This window comes from Electrona antarctica (genome assembly GCF_951216825.1).
Source record: "Electrona antarctica genome assembly, chromosome: 6".
In the NCBI taxonomy this organism is placed as follows: Eukaryota; Metazoa; Chordata; class Actinopteri; order Myctophiformes; family Myctophidae; genus Electrona; species Electrona antarctica.
The window spans coordinates 13893409-13915764 of NC_136811.1; the positions used below are offsets into that span (position 1 = coordinate 13893409).

Sequence of the window (22356 nt, forward strand, 5' to 3'; positions counted from 1 at the left end):
CCCCATATATTTTATTATATGTACTGTACCTAATTCATTCGTTTTTGTTTTTTGTTCTGATGTTTTTAGCCACTGCATGTCTTTATAGGCACTTTATAACTGCTTTTGAAAGGTGCTGCATGGGTGAAATGCCCCTTTACCACACACACATACACACACGTGCACGCACGCACGTGCACGCACCCACACACTCACAGTGCACATGCACACCCAACATTCACAGGCATCCAAGTGTAGCCAGATTGCCACGGTGCAATTGTTAAGTATTGCTGCCACAAAGTTAAAATGCAGAAAAGTGCCTGGTTATCAGTATAGAGACTAGAGCAAGATATAGTAGACAGATATGTAGTACTGGCCCAGCATTAATTACTGTACATACTGTACACTACAGACAGTGACACAACATTTTGTAACCCACAGTGCAACGTGTGCCTCGTACTCGCCATGGCAGTACAATGTGTGTTGAACAATCACAGCATCAGTGGTCAATCAGTGGCTATATGGTAACGTTAAGTCTACTACACACAAGATTTCACAATACACACACACACACACACAGTACACAGTACACAGAAAGCAGTGGTTCTCAAACTTTTTCATGTCAAGGACCCCCAAATTGATTTGTATTTGTGTATTTGGAAAATATAGGCCAGAATAGAAGATTTGTGTTTAAAAAACCCCAAAAGAAAACCATTTCCAATACTTATACAAGATTAAACAAAAAAAAGGTGACACGCTGTGAGCTTGTATACCAGTATCTGCTATTTTTAATAGCCAACATACGTATATAAAATATAGATAAAATGATTCTGATGCTGTATTAACACATTTTGGGGCTCCCTGGACCCCACTTTGAGAACCACTAACATAAAGTACATTTGACAACGATTCTATATTTATATACTAGGATAATAATACCAATGTAATAAATACATTTCATTTAGTGTTTCTTTCCACAGAATATGCACTGTCAACGTTATCATCTGCCCCCCCACCCCCCTCCCGTTGTCTGTCAAACGATACAATACTGGTTAAACTCAACACGCTTGTGAGACTTGTTAAGGCATTTCATTTCCTGCTCTGTTTCAGTAGTTAGTCGTACTGTAGCGGTGACATAATGATGTCAAGGGAGTTTTCAAGTATATGATGATGGATAGTGAATGCATCTATCCCATAGTAGTTGCGATTATGTTGATCCTGAGCTCTCTACAGTCACCGTATGTAACATGAATCAGTGTAGAAGTGAGCTACGGGGTGACAATGTAACCCACATACTTGTGTTATGATGAACCTTGTGAAATACTGCACATTGTGCACAACACACCCCAAGTAGCAATTTACTTTATATTAGTCTTATTCAAGTGTAGTATGTACCTATAGTACAGACTGAACAAAATAGGTTATTATGTACAGTATATATATGCTAATAGGTCATTTATCAATAAGCTGAATGAAAGTATTGTAAGTAAACAATAATACTGTGAGTACTTCACAGAAATCACCCGAACAGATGAACTATTATTATTGCATTAATGACTACCCGTACCCAATGTCAGCACAAGGTGAACAAATTGTCATACTTTTGTGTTGTTACATGTTTGTAAGTAGTATCGTGTCCTTACAATACTTTTCTATACCGTAGGTTGATACACAGATGTATGCATTGGAACAAGAAGAAGCTATAGCTAAAGCTTGGCCTTAACCACTTATGCTTTGTCGTACGATAAATAGCGAAAATAGCCAATCTGCAAGCTCACAGCGCATTGCAATGCAACACGTTGTGAGCTTGTAGATCTGCTATTTTCACATTAAAGAAAAAATATTTGACACGCCCAACAAAAGGCATGCCATGTTAAAAGTGGTTAATGCACGTTGGTCCTCACTATGCAGCTCATCCAAGTCATTAGGCAGCAAGGTAAAAGCAAAGATACGTGGTAAACTAGTACGCGTAACAAACCGTGTTTGATTTGTTTTGACTTACAAAGCTACAGAGCAGCGACTCGGCAGGTGTTAAGACTAAAAACAACAGACTTCAGTGTGAATCGGGTCCATACAGAAATCAAATAACGTTTCTCATAAATGTGTTAATGTGATTTCTATAGACCATAATAGTCAAGACCTCAGGACTTTTACAGTGCTGTACAACACAACACACACACACAACGGTAGTTTTTTTTCGCGCAGCTTAAGTTCAGGGCAGTGTTTTAAGGTTAAGCAGCCATGTTGTAGAGGACCCGTGTCAGCAACACAAGGCTATATTCTCACCATCTCTGAGAAAGCCGCAGTGCTGCGGTCACACGCAGGATTCCATACATGTTTTTAGGTCAAACTATTGGAGTCCAAAGCCTAGCGTTCTGAGGTTGACCTCATTGCACCACAGGCCCAAACCCTGTAGCTCTTTAGTTTAAACTCACACACAGGGGGCTTTAGGGACCTTGGGGGATTAACATTGAGCATAATTATTATATTCTGATCCTCTTATGTATCAATACTTGGAAAACTGGCACTTGGAATGTCAACAAAGATTAAGTATTGTAATGGAATAACCTTTGGCCCCCGTAGGCTTATATTGAATCTCGCCAGTAATTTGGGAATTGTAACAGCTAAAAAATATATCATTAATAAGTTACAATGATTAATACTAAACTTTTGAAAGAAAACGTTTGACCGGTTCTCTTCAATTGGCACACACAAATCACATAAGATCTGCTGTTTGTATCTCCCCATTCCCCATAGCAATACACTTGACCTTTTTAATGAACACATTCCTCATCAACAAAGTTGCATTTTCCTCTCCCCTCTTTCTATGTCTTTGAAGAGGCCATTCTACTGTGTGTGTGTGTATGCGTGCGTTTTTTTTTCTTCTTTTTTGTTTGTTTTTACCTTATGTGTGTAAATCTCGTAGTCTATATTTGTGCCGTTGATTCTTCCTTTTCTTGTTCTCCTCTAAGACTTCTCTGGTGGCAGATCCACCATGGGGACCTTATCAGCCGAGGACATGGGCCCCTTTCTGTCCGACCCGGTCAGGCCCGAAGCCTCCGCCCCCGGCGTGGACTGAGCGGCGCTCCGGGCGAAACCCTGGGCGATGTCGTCAAAGGTCCGCCCCTTGGTCTCCGGCACGCGCAGGAAGGTGAAGATGAAGAAGATGATAAGGAAGATGATGAAGATGATGAACACGTAAGGGCCGCACAGTTCCTGGCAGGTGGTGAGAGAGATTGTTGTTAGCTGTTGTTGGCTGCAGAACACATCAGAACTGCATGCAACAGGGATATTTACTGGTCCCTGCTTGGAGAGAGGAAATAACTAGTGTTTTGCATTTGCCCAGTAAATGGCTGCTCAGACATGTAGACCAAGCGAGCCGAGAGTAAAACCAGCAAACCTCCAGTTCCCAGACGGCATCTCTACACACTGAGCTATGGCCGTCCAGCCGCTCCCCAACAGTGCTGTGCACTGGTTCTTTTGTTTTGTTTGTTTCAAACAGCAAGACTTCTTTTCAGTGACAGTTCTTTGTATTCGTTGTACAATGTTTATGTATGGTAGGAGTACACAACTGTATGCAAGTAAAGCTTCAGTGGTCATGCCACCAATAGAGGGTATGCGCATGCTTAAAGTGAATGGCCCATTGAGTGGCAAAGCAACATGCAAAGTGAGTTTAACATTGTTTAATGTCGTTTAATGCAATCAGTTTTTTGCCACTCAGTAGGCATTCCTGCATAACTTCCGGGTTTGGTGATGATGTCACGTGCATACCCTCTATACAGTCTATACAGATCTCTGTCGGTTTTCTGCTCTATATGTAAAGTGTCTTGAGACACTTGTGATTTGACACTTTAATAAAATTGAATTGAATTGAATACAGTGGGATGCTTGTTCAGTATGCAGAAGCATTTTACGTTCAGAAAATGGCTCCATTAATGGATCCATTGTAGTTACTTAGTTACATGCTCTTATTACGTAATACGCAAATATTCATAAAACCCACAGACAGACTTAGCCACCTTCAACCTGGTGTCCCTATTTTGGGCCCTGCAATACGGCAAAGTGTAAAATAGGGAATTCATTTCTGAAAACAGTTTCTGTCCAACAGAGACCTACAGTATTATGTAAAGATGATCATTCCATCATGCTACTCCCCTCCCCTGGTCACGTGGCAGCTTCTAAGACACACATCTAATCTTTATGGATAATAGAAACTGGAATACGTGGAACACGTTATGGAAAGAGAAATTGGGAGTCTTGTGACACTGGAATGTGAGCTCCTGACTAATAATTGCCTCCATACCTCCAGTTTGGGGAAGCCCAAGCCAACTATGAAGTTGGCAGTCCAGTTGGAGAAGCCAGAGACGGCCATGGCAGCAGGCCGCGGACCCTGAGAGAACAGCTCTGCAACGATGAACCATGGGATAGGACCCGGACCCATCTCAAAACTGGCCACGAAGCCAAACACCCCCACTATGGCCATGTAGCTGACAGATGGGTACTGACTCTGCTCAGAGAGAGAGAGAGAGAGAGAGAGAGAGAGAGAGAGAGAATTTAAACTTTAGTTTGAAAAGTGATTACGATTTTGGCAAGAGCTTTGAAAATGGGCAAGATATACTGACAGACAGACAGACAGACAGACGGACGGACGGACGGACGGACGTTTAAAGCAGCGCTGTTACTCACCACCAATGCCAGGGAGATAGTCATGATCAGGGCACTGACAGCCATTCCAGCCAATCCAATCAGATGTAAGGTCCTTCGTCCCGCCCTTTCAACCAGGAAGAGCTAGCGAACGCACAAGGGAAGCAATTAACTCGGATATCGGACATCCATAACAATGAAACATGCACTATGAGATGAACTGTCGACACACACAGCAATAACACTAAGACACTCACAGAGACCACGGTGAACACAGTGTTAACCACTCCGGCTCCAATGGTAGCGTAGATAGGCTGGGTGACACCTGCGGTGGTAAATATACCTGTAGAATAATAAAAGACCTAAAGAAAGAGGGGAGAATGGCACCAATTTATAATTATATTCACCATAATTGTATAACATCGGTAGCTTTTTGAGTGGTGTAAACCACTCCTACAACTGGCTTTGTTGAGTGGTGTAAACCACTCCTACAACTGGCTTTGTTAGTTTACGTGTCTGTCCGTACCAAAAAAAATGAGCATGGTTGCTATGGTCACCCAGTTCACACGGGTGTGATTTCATTACATCTACGTGTCTGTTCGTACCAAAAAATGAGCATGGTGCATTGTGATTGGCCGGAATGAGACATTACGTCACTGACATTACGTCAGTGACCACAGCTGATCAGGCTATATAAGACCTTGCACCACTCAGTTCACACGGGTGTGATTTTTTATAGTAAAGAGGGTCGCCATGCATCTCCTTGCAACATGCAATGCAACTCCTTGCAACCATTATTCCCAATGGCATGTTGCAAGGAGTTGCAGTGGTGTGGTTTGGGCCTTAGAAGGACACAATTCCTATATGAATGTCATATCCTTTCAATCCATTTGTATGTGTGTACCTGTACGTGGCCCCCCAAAAAATGAGCATGGTTACTATGGTCACATAGTAATGGACATTACGTCAGACCACAGCTGATCAGGCTATATAAGACCTTGCACCACTCAGTTCACACGGGTGTGATCTTTTTTATGCTTTTGTGTTTTTGTTTTACCGAAAACAAAATATGTTCAGAAAGAACAGATCTGCTATTTTCACCTACATACTATGAAGTATATAATAGGGTTAAAAGACTAACTAACAGTGACATCTGGTTGCAGACATTTATTTTACTTTCTATTCTATAAGATATTCTGAGGGCCGCCCTAGTGTAGTGGTTAGAGCATATGTCTTTCTAGCTCTGGTCCATAGCCTTCTACTGCTTCTACGATTCTGCCCTGCAGTATAAGGCTATGGGACTTTCAGTTTTTTATATCTCAAATCAAAATCAGACCAGCCTCTCCTCTTTAGTGGAAATCTCACGAATGTTTGACCTACTCACCAATACAAAGACGGGTTGTGTCAATAGAAAGCCTACTTTCCTTAGTGGACGCACTCTGAGCCCCCCACCACACATATAAACGGTACTTTTTGGCCAAAAAGGGATTTTGATTCCACCGGGAAAAAAATACTTTTAGTTACTCCAATGCGCCCTCTACCGATATTGCCAAAAACAGAGAATATTTTTCCTCCGGTGAACTAAAATCCCTTTCTGCCCAAAAAGTACCGTTTATACGTGTGGTGGGGGGCTCAAAGTGCGTCCACTAAGGAAAGTAGGCTTTCTAATGACACAACCCGTCTTTGTTTTGGTGAGTAGCAAAAACGTTCTTTTAAAATACTCTAAAGAGGAGAGGCTGGTCTGATTTCGATTTGAGATTTAAAACTGAAAGTCCCATAGCCTTATACTGCAGGGCAGAATCGTAGAAGCAGTAGAAGACTATGGACCAGAGCTAATGTCTTTCATGCGGAAGGTTGTGCTTGTGGATTCGAACCCTGCCTGGGGGTCGACGTCAGCGAGGGCATGGGGTCGCAACGGGTTCCTTAACGCCAAGCCAAATGGGTTCAGATCTGAGCCAAGTCTCCTGAGGAGGCACGTCTGAAGCCTGTCCTGGACGGGGTATGTGGGCGCAAAAACAAATCCATCTATTCTATAAGATATTCTGAGTGTACAGGCAAAATCGCAATTATTTGAGATCATCGCAATTATTTTTGCATAATCGTCAATTGTTTCCATGTTGAAAAACGTTAAAAAACAGCAGAAATAGCAGTAGCTAGTGTAGCTCTTAGACAGGATAGACTAGATCTTTTCATCTGTTCTCTTCTCCATAACGAAGGTACAGGTGCAGCAGAGTGATGGCTATAAACCACTAAATAAATGATGCTGCAGTGCTGACCTTCACCCCCAGGGGCTGTCACAATTCAATTGTGATTGTCAGGCCAGACGCAGCTATAGCGTTAATGCAGTTAGTCAGCCTGGCTAAGTGACCTTATTAACAGACACTATACGATAAAGAGCACATGGATCGCCCTGTGATTTGACCTTATTATGCTTCATTTATTCCACCCAATCTAACGCACTGTTGCTTTTGTTTTAGTGCACAAGAAAAGAACCAAGGCAACATTTTTGTAGCACTGTTTTGTCATGATTTGTTTCCTACAACGCAGCAGAATCAGGCCTAACTTTATATTCCTTATTATTTGTGTAAAATGTTGTAATTATGATCATCAATCACTAAACGTTTTAAGTTGTATTTTTGCCATCTTTGCTGCTTACATCATCAATGCTCTGCTACAACTAAATTATAATGTAGTATTGCTTACATTATATAGGAGATAGATAGATGGTGGAAAGTAACTAATTACATTTACCCAAGTACTTCTACTCCACTACATCTCAGAGGCAATTATTTGAAAACGAATCAATGCTTTCTACTTTTGGTATTTGAAGTACATTTTGATACCAATACTTTTGTATTTTTAATTGCAGACTTTAACTTTTTTACTTTTCTACAGTACATTGCGGTATTGATACTTTTACCTATAAGTAAACATGTGGAGTTACTTGTTCCACCACTGCCAACCTGCCCGGGTTATAATAGTTAACTAAAACTAACTAAAAAACGAAAACTAGAATTAAAAAAACATTGTAGTTAACAGATAGATAGATCGCGAGTTATGAACGTTTTAAGATTTTTGTTTTCGTCCGCTAAACAGACAGGGAACATTTTCGATGACGTGTCACTGTTGTGCAACACTGAGGATTGGGCAACAAGGCAAGCGCTCCTAGGCTGTGGAGCGATGCGATCGGTTTTGATATCATTAATCTCCGTCCCGTTTATCAATCTCCGTCTGGGGCACTTGACCATGAACTTGAACTTGATGGTGATCTCCGTCTGGGGCCTCTAAACTGTTAACTGAAACTAATAAAAACTAAAAATAAATTAAAAAACGATAACTAAACTATAACTGTATTGTGTGTTCACAAAACTAACTAAAACTAACAGAAATTATAGACAAAATACCCTTAGTTTTAGTTTTTATCAATATTTATATGCCTTTCGGATATTTATAATATTAACCTTTTAAATTCATTCCATTAATTTCCTCCAAAAAGTTTTACGGCAGTTTTCAGCACCGTATAACAAATAATTAGAAAGAAGAACACTTTTTTTGTTGTTTTTCTTCTTTGTAATTATTTGTTTGGTCCAAAATATTGTTTGTGTTGTCATGAGTTGTCATGGGAAAAATGCATTGGGATTCATTTCCTGGGCCATGCTAGGGGGCGGGACATGCGACGCTCTATAGGCCTATTGTATACACTGACACCACGGCGCGTAAACAGCGCCTCAAACTGTGACTCCGCCCACAACCGGGGGAAGTTGTGATTTGCGCTCGTTCACTGCAATGCAATTTGCGGCATTTTCAAAACAATATTGAGCAGAGTAGCGATTATCAAACATATTTGCAATGCCATACGTTGAAAGATCTGTTGCCCGTGGACAAGGCACGCTACCTCCGCAAGTTAGATAGCATCAGCATAGATGTTTGTCCGTATGTGATTAAGGATTGGACCAAGTTGCATTGGCAGCCATAGAAAATTCTTACCCCAGGCTAAAACCGGATGTGACGTTTTTGGGCGTTCCTGTCTAGCGTGGTGTCAGTGTATAAGGATCGGGCATTCGTGGAATGAGCAACACAGCTAAATGTGTTGGTAGCACCCCCAAAACATTTGGTGGTTGATATTCACCCTTGCCACAACATTTTGGTTTGGTATGGAACAGTATCTCTCTCACGGACAGAACTTGTCATCATTAAAGGCAATCTCAATGCAGTGAGATTCTCGAGCCAGTGGTGATCCCATATCTTCAGAATCTGGGACCTAACGCCATCCTCCAGGATGACAACACTCGCCCCATAGAGCCATAGGATCACAGAGTACCTCCAAAATGTAGGAGTGGAGAGGATGGAATGGCCTGCCGTGAGTGAGTCCAGACCTCAACCCAATTGAACAATTTACAATTTACAATTTAGGCATTTAGCAGACGCTCTTAATCCAGAGCGACTTACATTGAACACTTGTGGGATCAGCTTGGGCGTGCTGTACGGGCTGTACGTGCTGTACGTGTGACCAACAGAACCAAGTGTTGTTTCTTCCTTTACTTTACTGTAAATTTACTGTGGGGAAAGTGCAATCATCCAATCCACTAAGCAACTCAAAGCAAGGGTTGGTATACCAACCATTTGCAATTTTGGCACATTTTTGGGGGCGCCACCCACCCGCTTAGCTGTGTTGCTCATTCCACGAATGCTCATTCCACGAATACCTCGTTGTATGTACAGGTGACAACGATCAATGATTAAAATTATATAAAACATATTATCAAAGTAGAGAAATAAAGGACCAAAGTTACATTTCTGAACTTTTGTTGCTGAGTATATATTTTTAAATGGTATATTTTTTTAGGTTTTATTACACAATACTTACTCTGATCTTTTTTAATCATATACCTGACAAATAAACCAAAGTACGAAAAAAACTAAAACTAAACTATAACTAAACTAAAACTAAGCATTTCACCAAAATAAAAACTAAATAAAAACTAGCAAACCCGCTCTAAAAACGAACTAAAACTAACTGAATTAGAAAAAGAGATGTCAAAACTAACTAAAACTAAAGTATAATGAAAAAACCAAAACTATTATAACCTAAGACGTGCATACTTACAGCATTGATGCCAGACAGCTGCTGGGAGAGCTGCAGGACGATGGCGATGATGATTGGCTGACGGTAGAGTGGCGAGCGGAACAGTTCGGGGATGGTCACTTTCTTCTCCAAGGCCATCTTCATGCCTTCCTCCTTCATCTCCTGGATGTCATCAGCCACATCCTCAGTGCCACGCAGTCGCACCATGGCTACGAATGGTAGACAGGAAATATTAAGAAAATATTAAGAAACTTAACTAACTAAACTAAACTTAATTCATTTTATAAGAATCGTTAACTCCATATTTCGTCGGGGGGTAGATTGCTTGGAATCAGAAGGTTACAGGTTTGATCCCTACTCCTCCTGGCATCATGTCGGAAGTGTCTTTGAGCAAGAGACTGACCGATTGTGAAACGCATACAGTACATTTTAAGGTGCTTTGACAAAAAGTGACTTTACTGCATGCCGACCATTTCACCAAGGGGTAAATGGGAGGATGGGGAAGTTGACAATCGGACTTCCTATGGTGCAGCCACAACCACTTTAAGATTAATGTTCAGGAGACCAGAGACGGCAGTGGATTTCAGGGAGAGCTGAACGCTTTCACCCGCTGGACACGATCTTGCTGCACTTGGAATGACTTAAGCCCCTTCTCCCTCGAGGCCCTGCCATGATTTTGTGGTCAGTACACTAACTAGCATAGAAACTGGGGTACTGAATTATTATTATTATTATTATTACGTACGGTCACCGTCCCCAAGAAGAAGCAACAAATATTATGTCACACAGACATAATTTTCTCCCAAATATAGATATTTATTTTATGCTTATTTCATGTTTAATGATTGATGTTTTTTACTGATCTGACATTTCCTTCAATGTACTTTGGACAATATGATAATATTCCTTCTATTCATTCTATTCCAGACCTGCCCGTGCGTCCTCCTCTCGGTTGAGGTTGATGAGCAGATAGCGGGGGCTCTCGGGGCAGAAGATCAGCATGAAGCTCTGCAGGAAGGCCGGCAGGGCAGTCAGGGCCAGCAGCAAGGGCCACAGCGTCTCTGAGCCCAGGATGAACTCCAGGCCAAAGACCTACAAACGGACAAATGCAACCAAGACGGGCAGAAATGAGCCATTAGACAGACAGACAGACAGACAGACAGACAGACAGACACAACCGTATGGGTGTGTTTAAGTCAGACCTCATACCTGCGCCACCAGAATACCAATCACCACGCCCAGCTGGTGCAGGGTACCGAAGGCCCCCCTCAGTTCGGTGGGCGCAATCTCCCCGATATACATGGGAGTCAGGCCCGTAGTCAGGCCACAGAACATGCCAATGACCAGCCGGCCAAAGATCACCATCTCAAAGGAGTTGCTTATGGTGGCCAGCCCCATCAGACATCCACCCACCAGGGCAAGGATGTTGGCCAGCATCATGGACTTGCGCCTGGAGAGAGACGGAGCGAGAAAGAGAAGGAGGAAAGCTGTTAGCAGAAGGGAATAAAAGGTAATATGACATGGAGGGGTTTTTTTCCCCCAACAATATTTATTGATTTTTCCTTTTTATACATAAATGACATTTATACAATAGCCTACAGATACAAATACTTTAGCGGTGTAGCCTATACAAAAAACAACTATACGAAAAACAACATATGACAAGGAGTTGATTTTTATTATTATTATATTATGCTGTAATTACTATAGGAGAGGAGATAGAGAGAGACACAGAGAGAGAGAGAGACAAAAGCGAGCAGTTGATTGACGTATGTCAACAGGAAAATATGAAATGATAATCTCACTACAGGAAGTTTTAACTTTTAAGTTTATTAAAAGTCTGATAATTGCCCTTCATCGGTTGAATGGATTAATGGACCATCTGTTGCTTTAAAACAGTGCATCTCATCTCTGGCCCTGAGGTACTCAAACTACAGCTGTCAAATCTAGTACTAATTTAGACCTGAGACCCCAAGTGAACGCAATTAATTACCCAGTAGAAGTGAAAAGCTGCAGTGTCTGGTCCGCATCACTCTGCCAAATAAAGGAGCTAAAAATTTTGAACTTTGTGCTCAAAATGCACTTATTTTTCAACAACAGTCACTACAGGTTATTGGCACTGGTAAATAGTTTGCAGCTAAAATGTTACAAATACTGGAGTAGGGCTTTATCCACTTAAACCCTATTGACAGAGCTCTATATTACTCATTTTTCACCCTCGTCTTCACCAAAAATAGCATATCTACAAGCTTACAACATGTTGCATTGCAACTTAAGCTTGTAGATATTTTAAGCTTGAAGATATTTTGTCCAAGAATGTTTCTACCCAGAATAGGCATGCTAGGGTTCATAGAAAGGTAAAGGGGTATACCCTTTACTTTAGACTTTACACAGTACACCCATCACCTGCCAAACTTATTGACCACGACTCCCACCGAGAAGGATCCCATCATGCCTCCCACGCTGAAGATGGCCACGGAGAAGCTCCACACCAAGGTGTTGACCCCTGGGCTGAAAGGCTCTCCGTAACGCTCCATAGACACATTCTGGAAGAACCTACGCAGTTTCTGGATTTGGACACAGAGGAGAGGTGGGGGTATGAGTGCAGGCAGTAGACAGAGGACCTATCTAAAGAAAGCAAAAGACAATTGTTTGTGCCGTAATTGCAGTGACAGATTGTATTGAATTATCACAGGATACTGGAACATGACAATGTTTCAGTTGTGACTGGTCACTGACGACACCTTATAACTATGGGTGACACCCGGTGACCCATATCACATGAGATAGGTCCAATAAGGATAGAAAAGCGCTTGTTGACCATAGTGGTTTTTCACCATTCAGTGTTCCACTCACAGGAGATGATCAGCTGTAATCTGACAAATCTTTGGTTGTAGTGTTCGTGTGACATCCACAGGAGGGCAGTAGAGTTCTCCATAGAACAGTGATAGTGTCATGGGAGCATTTCCACAACATTATACAGACTTCCAAACAAAACAAAGCAACAGAAAAGGATGTGGTTTTGTTTCCATTAGTGATGAATTAAATCCCACTCCCTCACTGATTATCTACTCATCTGTAAAACATGAGCCACCGCATGCATCCATTAGAGAGGAATGGAATTCCCCACTTGGCAACGAACACATTCAAAGTCAAATCGAATCAAGTCGAGTCGAGCAGAGTCAATTCGAGTCGAGTTCAGGAAGAGCCGAGTCGAATTAAGTTATATTTTATCGATCCCCGTGGGGAAAGTTGTCCTCTGCATTGAACCCATCCTCCTAACTATTAGGAACAGTGGCCAGCCAATGAGCAGTGCTTGTGGAGAATGTGGTGTGCAAAGAAACGGAACAGCCAGAGGAAATGCACAATTGCACATGCACACGAAGAGGCCCCAGTTGGTTTCAAACCGAGGACCTTCACACTGTGAGGAAATATTGATCACTGAATGTTGATTATGTTTGGTTTAATATGCTCATGCAACAACATAATGTCTGACATTTGTGTTAATTTGTTTGACATTTGAGCCGTCTAAGACCCATCTTGCTCGAGGGAACTTTGACGAGCCGTTGGGCTCAAACCTGAAACCATTGAGTGACCGGACACAACACACATGTGATACACATGTGAATCTGTACACACCTGTTCAGGTGCATTGATGACGCCAGTGTTGTATCCAAACTGTAGTGAGCCAACGACCGCTGTGGTCACGCAGTAGAGCAGGTAACAAGTTATCTTCTTCTTTGGCTGTGTAGAGAGATGGAGAGATGAATTATGAGGAAAAGATGATGAGAGAAACAAATTCAAGAGAATCAAGGGTTTATCTGTCACCTACTCATACAGGTCCAATTAAGCAGCGACAGAGAATAGAGACAAATGACAGGGGCAGTTGATACATATGGATGGAGCTGGCGTACAATAACTCCCTCAGTGAGTGAACAGCAAGACATGGCCATGCAGTTCCTGGCTCTACAAAGCTCTTGTTGTTACGGTGACATTGGTAATTACAATGGGCCTTTCTACATCCACAGACCCGCCACCCCTCCCTTCTCGTTCAGAGAATAACGGTACTGATTTCGCAGCTAAGGTGTTACACCAGGGGCGACATCTATTTCGCAACTCTTGTGGGCATTTGTCAGCTAAGAAGCTGCAGAAGGCCTGCAAGTGAGAAGAGAACCAAGGCAAATTAGAAATATTTTGTCCCAGCTGTAGGGTTTTGGAATTAAAGAGGGCTTAGCTCATAATAACAAGCTAATGCACCTGACATTAATTCCCCAACACGAAGGGCTTTCCCATAAACCAGTGTCCAACTAAAGCTGAACCAACTATTGTTATTTAGTGAAAGTATATACACTGTGCAAAAGCTGCTGGGTGTCCTGCATGGTAAGAGAACCCCCCTCCAAACGTCTCAGTTTCAACCTCTTTCACTCTTGCTTTAAAGCTGCTATAAGCAATATTATGTCAAAAAGTTGGCTACTGGGAGGGACCGACTCAGACATATCCATAAACGCCCAAATATAGGCATGTTACTATGACTCAGACAGCATAAACAAACGCGATATGCCAGGCAAATGATCCGGTTGTCCAGAGCTACACAGATCCGACCGATATGCCCATGGTCATTCATGTGCATATACAGTAGGGACTGACTGACCAATATGTCCATATTTCATTTCAATATACAGGGTATGGGCACTAATTACATCAGGGATCTCCATATATGGGCATAAAAGGGACACAGGTAGACAGACAGATACAGAGATCCATATATGGGCACGGAAGAGACACAGACAGACGGGTACAAGAATTCTAACAAAGCCCCCGACACTATGACTCGGGACATATTGGTCGGATCAGCTGTGCGACGTAGGTGTGTGGGCCCCAGTTGGATATACTAGATATACAAGATATACTATGGCGCGAGAAAAGGTACTACAGACAGCATCCTGACTCCAATATCCAAGGTATAATGTCCTAATAGGCTTACTTATGTGAAATCCTTTTTAATCCATGTATCCTGGAGTGGAACGAAATCCTTTATTTATTTTTTAATGTGCCATAAACAAGACAACATTTTCCTTGGGAGAGTATTGCAGGCCATTTCCCCTTTCAATTCATTCAATTGAATGAAACGAGCATCTGCACGCAGAAAATCTGTGCAAGAATCTTTTAATATGGGAGTTTTTGGTCAGAGACCATAGAGATCTCTGACCGTAAGCTCATATATTAAAAGATTTTTGCAGCAGAAATAGAGCTCATTGTTGTAGACCCAAATCATCAAAATCACATCACTAGAGATATATCGACTGTTTCTCAAACCATGATTGGCAAGCACACTAACTAAAATGCACTGGACCTGCATGCCCATGACATTGAGATCAGAGCCAAATGTTATGTCTGGAGCCTATTACACTCTGAAAGCCTAAGGCAGTTCTAAATATCTCATTTTGTCCTTGGTTTATCTGTACTGTCTGTTCTCTTTACAGGAGATTGAGCACTGTGGTTTCACAGTATGATTCATGCCTTAACCCAGGGCTTTTCAAAAGTTTTATTTTCAAGGAGCCCCATTTATACTAACCCATGCCTCTAACCCTAACCCTAACCCTAACCACACGCAAAGCCACGTTGTCGGACTAATCCGCCGTCAGAATTACCAGCGGATCCCGTTTGGTATATGCAAGCATTAGGCCACATACGGACCCCATAACACAGAGAGCGTACAAATGGAACAGTACACAGATAGACCTGTAATGGTCCATTTGGTTCATAATCAATAATAATTTTGGACCCTCCCTAAAGTACCTGCAATTCCTTAACCATTGCAGATCGAGGCATCCCAGCACAGGGACCTAAGCACAGAGGCAGTTGCCATTTTTGAGTGGTGCAAACCACTCCAACAACCAGCTTTGTCTGTATCCGTGTTTGTGTGTACCTGTACGTGGGGCCCAAAAAAATGAGCATGGTTACTATGGTCACTGACATTACGTCAGACCACAGCTGATCAGGCTATATAAGACCTTGCACCACTCAGTTCACACGGGGGTGATTTTTTAACAGATTGTCAACTTTTTGTGGCATCTTACTGGTAACACAAAAACTAACAAAGGCCAGTGTTGTCCACTTGTCCGCTATTAAATTATGAACTCTCCCCAGCTCTGAAAGAGAGGCTATCTATCTGCACCACTGCACCAGGGTGAATCTGCTTTGTGCTGAATCACGTCGGTGAAGGGCAGAGCTGGTGGAGCTACAGTAACCATATTGTACTAACATCAATCTCAGGCTGAGTGCTTCACCATGGCATGCGATGTCAGGGCAGCGAGTGCAGCCTTCCAGCAATTGTGAGAGCTAAAATAAGTATGCTGGTGTTGACTGGCAAGCATGCAGAATGAAGATGGCAGAGCCTGAATGTCCAGAACACAGCAGGAAATACTGCATGCATTCTAAAGTGACAGCGGAAGGGGTGAATACAATGGCTTGGCAATGATGCCATGGCTAATAAAAAAAAAAAAATGAAGATATAAAAATGAATGAACACAAATCTAAAAAACCCAACCCTATTCCGTACAAATCATATACAAACAAAAAATCAGACCTGTCTGAAGTGAGTGGTGCAACAGCGCCCCCTGTTGGTACCCTAAACATAGGGACACAGGGACGGACAGAGCTGGGCATTGGAGTGGCTGCACCCTATGGTTGCACCACTCAAAAATACACAAATAAAAGTTTATAGACTATATTGGCTACAATAGTCTTCATGTAATGGAATGGAAACAAATCCCCGGGACCTTTTTGTGTTATCCTTTTAGCCTTTAGTCTTAGTCATGCTGTTTACATTTCTGACTAATACATTCACTACCCTTGAGAGCGTGCGTGCATGCGTGTGTGCGTGCGTGCATGCGTGCGTGCGTGTGTGTGACTGTGTGTGTGTGTGTGCAAGTGTGTGTAACTCATCTGCAGAGACTTTTTTCAATTTTGAATAAGGCTAAGGCCAGTCGAGAGCGATGCTCTCCAAATGTAGCAGGATGATAGGATCATTGCTAAATAAGGGAGTGGCACTGTGTTGGCTATGTGAGTATTAAGGCTGAATAGCTGACTCGGTGTGGTCATTAGCTCTGCGGTCTGTTGTATACGTTTGCTAATACGTTTTTTGACAATTGCTTACACACAAAAAGTGAACGCGTTAGACAAAGGCATCAAAACCCTAAACTTTGTTACTATTCCTTAAACAAAAGCACCAAAAGAAGTGCACAATTGTTTGCACTTTAATATGCAACACACTTCTTGCAAAACATTTTGTTACGTCAGACACAAAAATGAAAACTCTTGCAATCATTGGGAAACCCTTTCTATTGAAAATGCAGAAATACCTGAAGTTGGCGCAACACAAGCACACGCGCGCGTGCACGCGCCCTATATACGTCATCATACAACAAATAGCTAAAATAGCTGTAATACCTAGGCACTTCAGGAGACTATCCAAATAAAATAAAACTCTGGGTAGAGTCAACTCTGAGGAAGACGAAAGTCGAAAAGTCAGTCACTCCTGCCAAACAATAAACAATGTGCAGACCAGTCGGGTGCTCCAGTTTTATTTTATTTGGGTCTTGAAGTGCCCAGGTTGTCCCTGTTGAGCACCGATGAGCCCTTCTACGTTCTGCTGGTGACCTTGCGCAGGACTTCTCTTTAGTTAAAATATAGCTACAATCTCACAGTGTGTTGCATTGCAATATATTGTGAGCGTGTAAATCGGCTATTTTCACAATGTTTCTTCTATGAGGGAGGTTGTGCAGGTAGTCCAGCCCAAACTGCTGTACACTGTTACAATAGCATCCATAATAGATTCCTTTAGACTAGAGTGCAGGTACAGCATACAGTATACTCAAAAGTATACACTAAGGCCAGGAGTCTTCAACAGGTGGTCCGGGACTCCTAGTGGGTCCTCAGAGTAAATCCTACTAAAAGGGGGGCCGCCAGATTTCTGGGTGATAGGAATGTTTTCGGTTTGTTAAGTCAAAGGTTTACATAACACTGATTATAGCGCTCTCAAACAAATGTATGAAGCCATCAAAGCTGCACTTGTGGAACACTCCCAAGCTAGTCTTTCATATCTCAACAGACAACTGAGACAGCATTTCTTGCAGGGTGCAGAATGCAGACACAGAGGCAGGCTGCCTCCCACTAAATCTTCATCCTTTCCTGTCTGCAGAATTTCACACATGCAGTCACCTTTCTGCCTTTATGACCTTGGTGGAACGGCCGGCACTCAAATGGTACCCTATTTGAGAGTTGTTGTTTCATGGAAAGTTTGCTTTCATCAACCTAAACTTCTTGACCAGGGTCCCCCGGGGTCTGTTCTAGGCGCCCTCCTTTCCCCCAATCCCCCCTTAACCAGATCCATTGACTCTGTCAAGCTCACAAGCTTTCCTATATCACTGTTAACTGATGACTCCCAACTGTTTTATCCCTTCTTTCCCTCTGCCACACAGCTTGAAGAGGGCATCACTACATGTACACATATGATTAGGAATGTATTTTATCAGTAAAAATATGAATCAATCAATAAATCAAACAATCGATCAGTTTATCAACCAATACATCTCACAGTGGATGTCATCCCACCACCTCAAGCTCAGACTTCACTTCTTCCCAGCAAATTATTGCCTTGCAGGATCTTTCCATTTTCATTAATAACACCCTGATTGATCCTATTCCAACTGCCAAGAACAAGATTGTCCAGTGGTCCTGGACAATCAGCTGTCCGTCAAGGCACACATCGCTTGACATCACTTGACACCCTGGCCATCACATACGTCCAAGACTCTTTTTCCTCCAGACTAGCGAGCTGTGGAATTTACCGTACAATGATATTCACCTAAAATATCATTGTTTTTGTTTGCACACCATAATCTGTCGTTTGCTGACTTCGTGCCATTTACACTCACTGACCTTGAACTTTGTAAGTTGCTCTGGATAATATTGTCTGTTAAATGCCTAAATTGTGTGTACTACTGAGTGTAACCACCACACCAGAGGGTCGCCATGCAACTCTTGGCAACATGCAACTACTTGCAACCATTATTCCCAATGGCAGTTGCAAGGAGTTGCATTGGTGTGGTATATATATTATATTATATCAAATATCAGTTTTGCTCTAGTTCAATTTCTTTCTGTTATTAGCTTATATAATTCTTGAAAAGCCCATGGGTTGTGTTTTTATCAGTTCGCAGGGCTGATCAATGAAGAGGCGCTGCGACACTTTGATCCTTTCTCAACAATATTTCCTCATTGGCTATATTTGTAAGAGGATACAGCAGCGTATGTACTCCCTACGCCGACTTAGAGCGCTTGGTGCTAGCAGTCAGATCTTGTCTCTTTTCTATACGTCTGTTGTTCAAACTGTGATGTTGTACTGTAGCACGGCCTGGTTTAACAGCCTATCAATGGTATATAAGAACAAACTGTATAGCCAAATTAAGATATGCGCTAAAATTGTTGGTAGGCCAGTCGAGGTTGTGTTACGTTCCTTTAAAGAAGCCCAGATCAATAGCATGCTTAGACTGGCGAAGAGCATCTCCTCTGACCCCTTACATGTTTTAAATTATGAATATCAACTGTTGCCCTCCATGAGGCGGTTTAGAGTCCCAAAATATAAGAAAAACAGGCTAAAGAACTCTTTTGTACATCAGTCTGTTCTGCTTTTAAACCAAAATCGGTAATAAGAGGATATGTTCTATTGTTCTTGTTCCTGTCTGCTTCTGTGATGTGTGTCCTGTAATGTACCTTGTGTAATGTATTGTGTATGTCCTGTCTGTATCTTGAACGGTGACGTTATGGACGCAAAGCAAATTTCAGTGAAAGCTGACAATAAAGTTGTATCGTATCGTATCGTATTGGCTGGCCTTGGTAAAAGTGTCCCTCGTTTGTGTTCATGTATGTGTGAATGGAAATTATCGGATCTAAACCCGGACTGAACGGTAAACAGAACCTAGACCATCCTGGGAACACTATAGGATTCAGTGATCAATGTGTCTGTTTTATCACGCAAAAACAAGTTCAGTATATTAGCATCATGAGTTCAAGGGGTTTAACTTGCTGTGAGCATATGATTATGTAATCTCTTGTTTTTCATCTCACAGTTTAGTCATTTGTAGATTTTGTACCTCATGTCAATGGTTGTAACGGTCTTAATCATCCCTGATAACATTCAGATTGTTCCCTCCTCTGTGGCACAATCCTGACTTATAGAGGACATACAGTAAGTTCAATCAAAATGCAGTCCCTGGCCGCAGCTCTGTTCCTCATTTGAATAGTGACCTCCTTCGGTAATGCGTGTTGGGCAGTTTTGGCAAGCAATGTCATTCAACCCCAGTGAACCCTTTTCCATCCCTGACCCAGTTTGTGGTCAAGATCGTCAGTCTAATTGCTGTTAACAGTGTTTGTTGTTTGTGGTTGTTTGTGGCTGTTTACTGTTGGGGTACTGGCCAAATACTGCACATACCTGGAACTTGCATTTCACCCATCCTAATTAGGAGCAACTAACTACTGAACAGTGCCCAGGGTGACAAGGAGACAATGACAAAGCGCCAACCCTGTTTCAAAAGACCTCAGAGGTGGGTGACCACCAGGTGGGTCTGACCGACCGGTTGACAGCCAATTCTATAGATGGATTAACAGTGGCTACAGGTGTATTCATAGGGCATATTGGATGATAAAGTCTAATGACTGATAAGTTCACCAAGTGGTCGATTACAAATATGGTTTCTACCTCACTTATTTATTATATTGTATTGTATTGTATGCTGTAGCAGACATCTGACATAATCCGCTCTACAATGACTCCGTTATGCACAGTACCGCCCAGGTGTTTCATCACCGCTCCTCCTTCTTACTGACTGTGTCATCAAGGCAAGAACATAAAACAAACTCATGTACAGACATGCCATCTGCCATTCCTGACTCTCCCTCAACCCACTTTGGCTTACTCATGTCCCGAAAAGCTCAGCTCTCACTCCCAAAAGTTCCTCTGCTTGCCAGAGAGGAAAAATACAGAATTGCCAACCTGTGACTCGTAAATATACCATTCAGGAGTCACTATAGGAGGTGTTGGTTATACAGGACAAAGACATGCTTAGCCAAAAAAAAACAACAACCCCTGAAACCAATAATGACATTCTGGGCTGGCATTCTTTTCTGCAGGAAACACAGTCTATTGTGTGAGGCGAAGCAGCCACAAGAGACACTGCTCGCTTCGATTCAATATAAATGACAGTAATGTGGTATGGAGTCTCCACATGCACAGGGTGATGCAGTGCATGATGCTGATGACCAATGTCTAAACAAAATGAGAAATGATTAAGTGTGTGTGTGCGTGTGTGCGTGCGTGTGTGCGTGCGTGCGCGTGCGTGTGTTTGTGCCGGTATCCAAAAAAAGACAAATAATATTATTCAGTCCGTATAATTTGAAGAAACATAGCGTTATTTTAAAACATAAAGACAAGTTTCTGTTACGTGGAAAATGGAGGAGATAAAAGCAAATAATAGCAAAACTGATAGAACAAATAGTTACCTTCTCATCCTCCATCCTCTCCATTTTGCCTTCTGCGTTAGAGGACAGATATCCACCAGAACCAGTTTCTCAGGAAAGCACAGAACAAACCACTGTGCAAACAGACAGCAGACGTTCCTGTATAGAAATGATCAACCCTATGAATGTGTGAGTCTCATAAACCCTAAATTTAACTTGTACTATAGCCTATAGTACAGTACTGCTAACAGGTTTCACTCCCACTGCTCAGAAGAGAGTGCTGTTCAGCGTTCAACAGGAGTCAGACTCAGCTCAACCCCTCCCTCCTCCTCCATCCAATTCTCTCACTACACTGTTGATATTATGAAATCCAAATGAGATGATAATCTGCAGTTTAAGCAGATACAATTTCTGTATAATAGCAAGTATATATGATTATCGTTTCATAGCAGTAGTAGGCTATATGCTATATGAGCCAGTCTGAAACGGAGATATCATTTAAGGATGACAAGTTCACATAAGGCTATTCAAGTGCAAGTGCCACTTAATCGAAGTGCAACAAGTAATCGACAATACAGAGTATGACTATAGTATATTGACTAGAACTATAATCGATAATATTTGTATAATAAGCCAAATGAACACTATAGTAAACATTGCATTTATATAAACGTTTTAGTTTATTATGTATTATATTTTTTATATAATTTGACTACCTTGTAAATCAAATTAAATTATCGTTTACCGTTATTATTCAGTCACTCTTCTTGACTCATGTGTATCCAGTCCACCAACTAACTAGCCCAAATAATTTAACTATATTTACAGTACATCATATGCTCAGATCAACTTCTTCACATCATCTGCCAGTTTGGTTTAGCCTATATAGCCTACGCGACACGACAGCATGCAGACAAGTTGCTGCGCAGTGTCAGTGTCAACAACACTCGTCCCCCTATACCGCGTCATATAGGCTAGTATGTTGATGCGCTCCCGCGCGTAAAAGCGCGTGTGAATGTTTCCCCAAAAAGACAACAGTGAGTCAGTGGGTGGGGCCGTGGGGGCTCGTTCGTTCGTATAGCATGGCGGGAGTCGCGGGACTCGTAATCATAATATTATGGGACTCG

The 22356-nt window shown here is 42.1% G+C and overlaps 1 protein-coding gene across 2 annotated transcripts; it reads right to left on the bottom strand.

Annotated features, from left to right (window-relative positions):
* Positions 1-1020: 1020 nt before the first annotated feature.
* Positions 1021-22052, bottom strand: slc2a3b (solute carrier family 2 member 3b). 2 transcript variants are annotated; one of them, XM_079504839.1, is made up of 11 exons: positions 21975-22052; positions 21272-21388; positions 13349-13453; positions 12116-12276; positions 10919-11159; positions 10639-10801; positions 9731-9918; positions 4881-4985; positions 4666-4767; positions 4283-4486; positions 1021-3195 (listed from the first exon to the last, which is right to left on the bottom strand). In XM_079504839.1, exons 2-11 carry the CDS (start codon positions 21293-21295, stop codon positions 2947-2949), a joined length of 1542 nt encoding a protein of 513 aa, XP_079360965.1. In that variant the 5' UTR covers positions 21296-21388; positions 21975-22052; the 3' UTR covers positions 1021-2946. The 2 variants fall into 2 exon arrangements, with proteins under 2 accessions (XP_079360965.1, XP_079360964.1); XM_079504838.1 differs by lacking the exon at positions 21975-22052 and having other exon boundaries at positions 21272-21409.
* Between the last annotated feature and the right edge of the window lie 304 nt (positions 22053-22356).

What these genes read in the sequence shown, in the direction of transcription:
- slc2a3b (XM_079504839.1), bottom strand. Translation starts at nt 21,295, where the DNA reads ATGGAGAGGATGGAGGATGAGAAG. An exon ending in AGAGGATGGAGGATGAGAAG is followed by an intron (nt 13,454 to 21,271) that starts GTAACTATTTGT and finishes CTCTCTACACAG; the next exon opens with CCAAAGAAGAAGATAACTTG. An exon ending in TGGGCTTCCCCAAACTGGAG is followed by an intron (nt 3,196 to 4,282) that starts GTATGGAGGCAA and finishes ACCACCTGCCAG; the next exon opens with GAACTGTGCGGCCCTTACGT.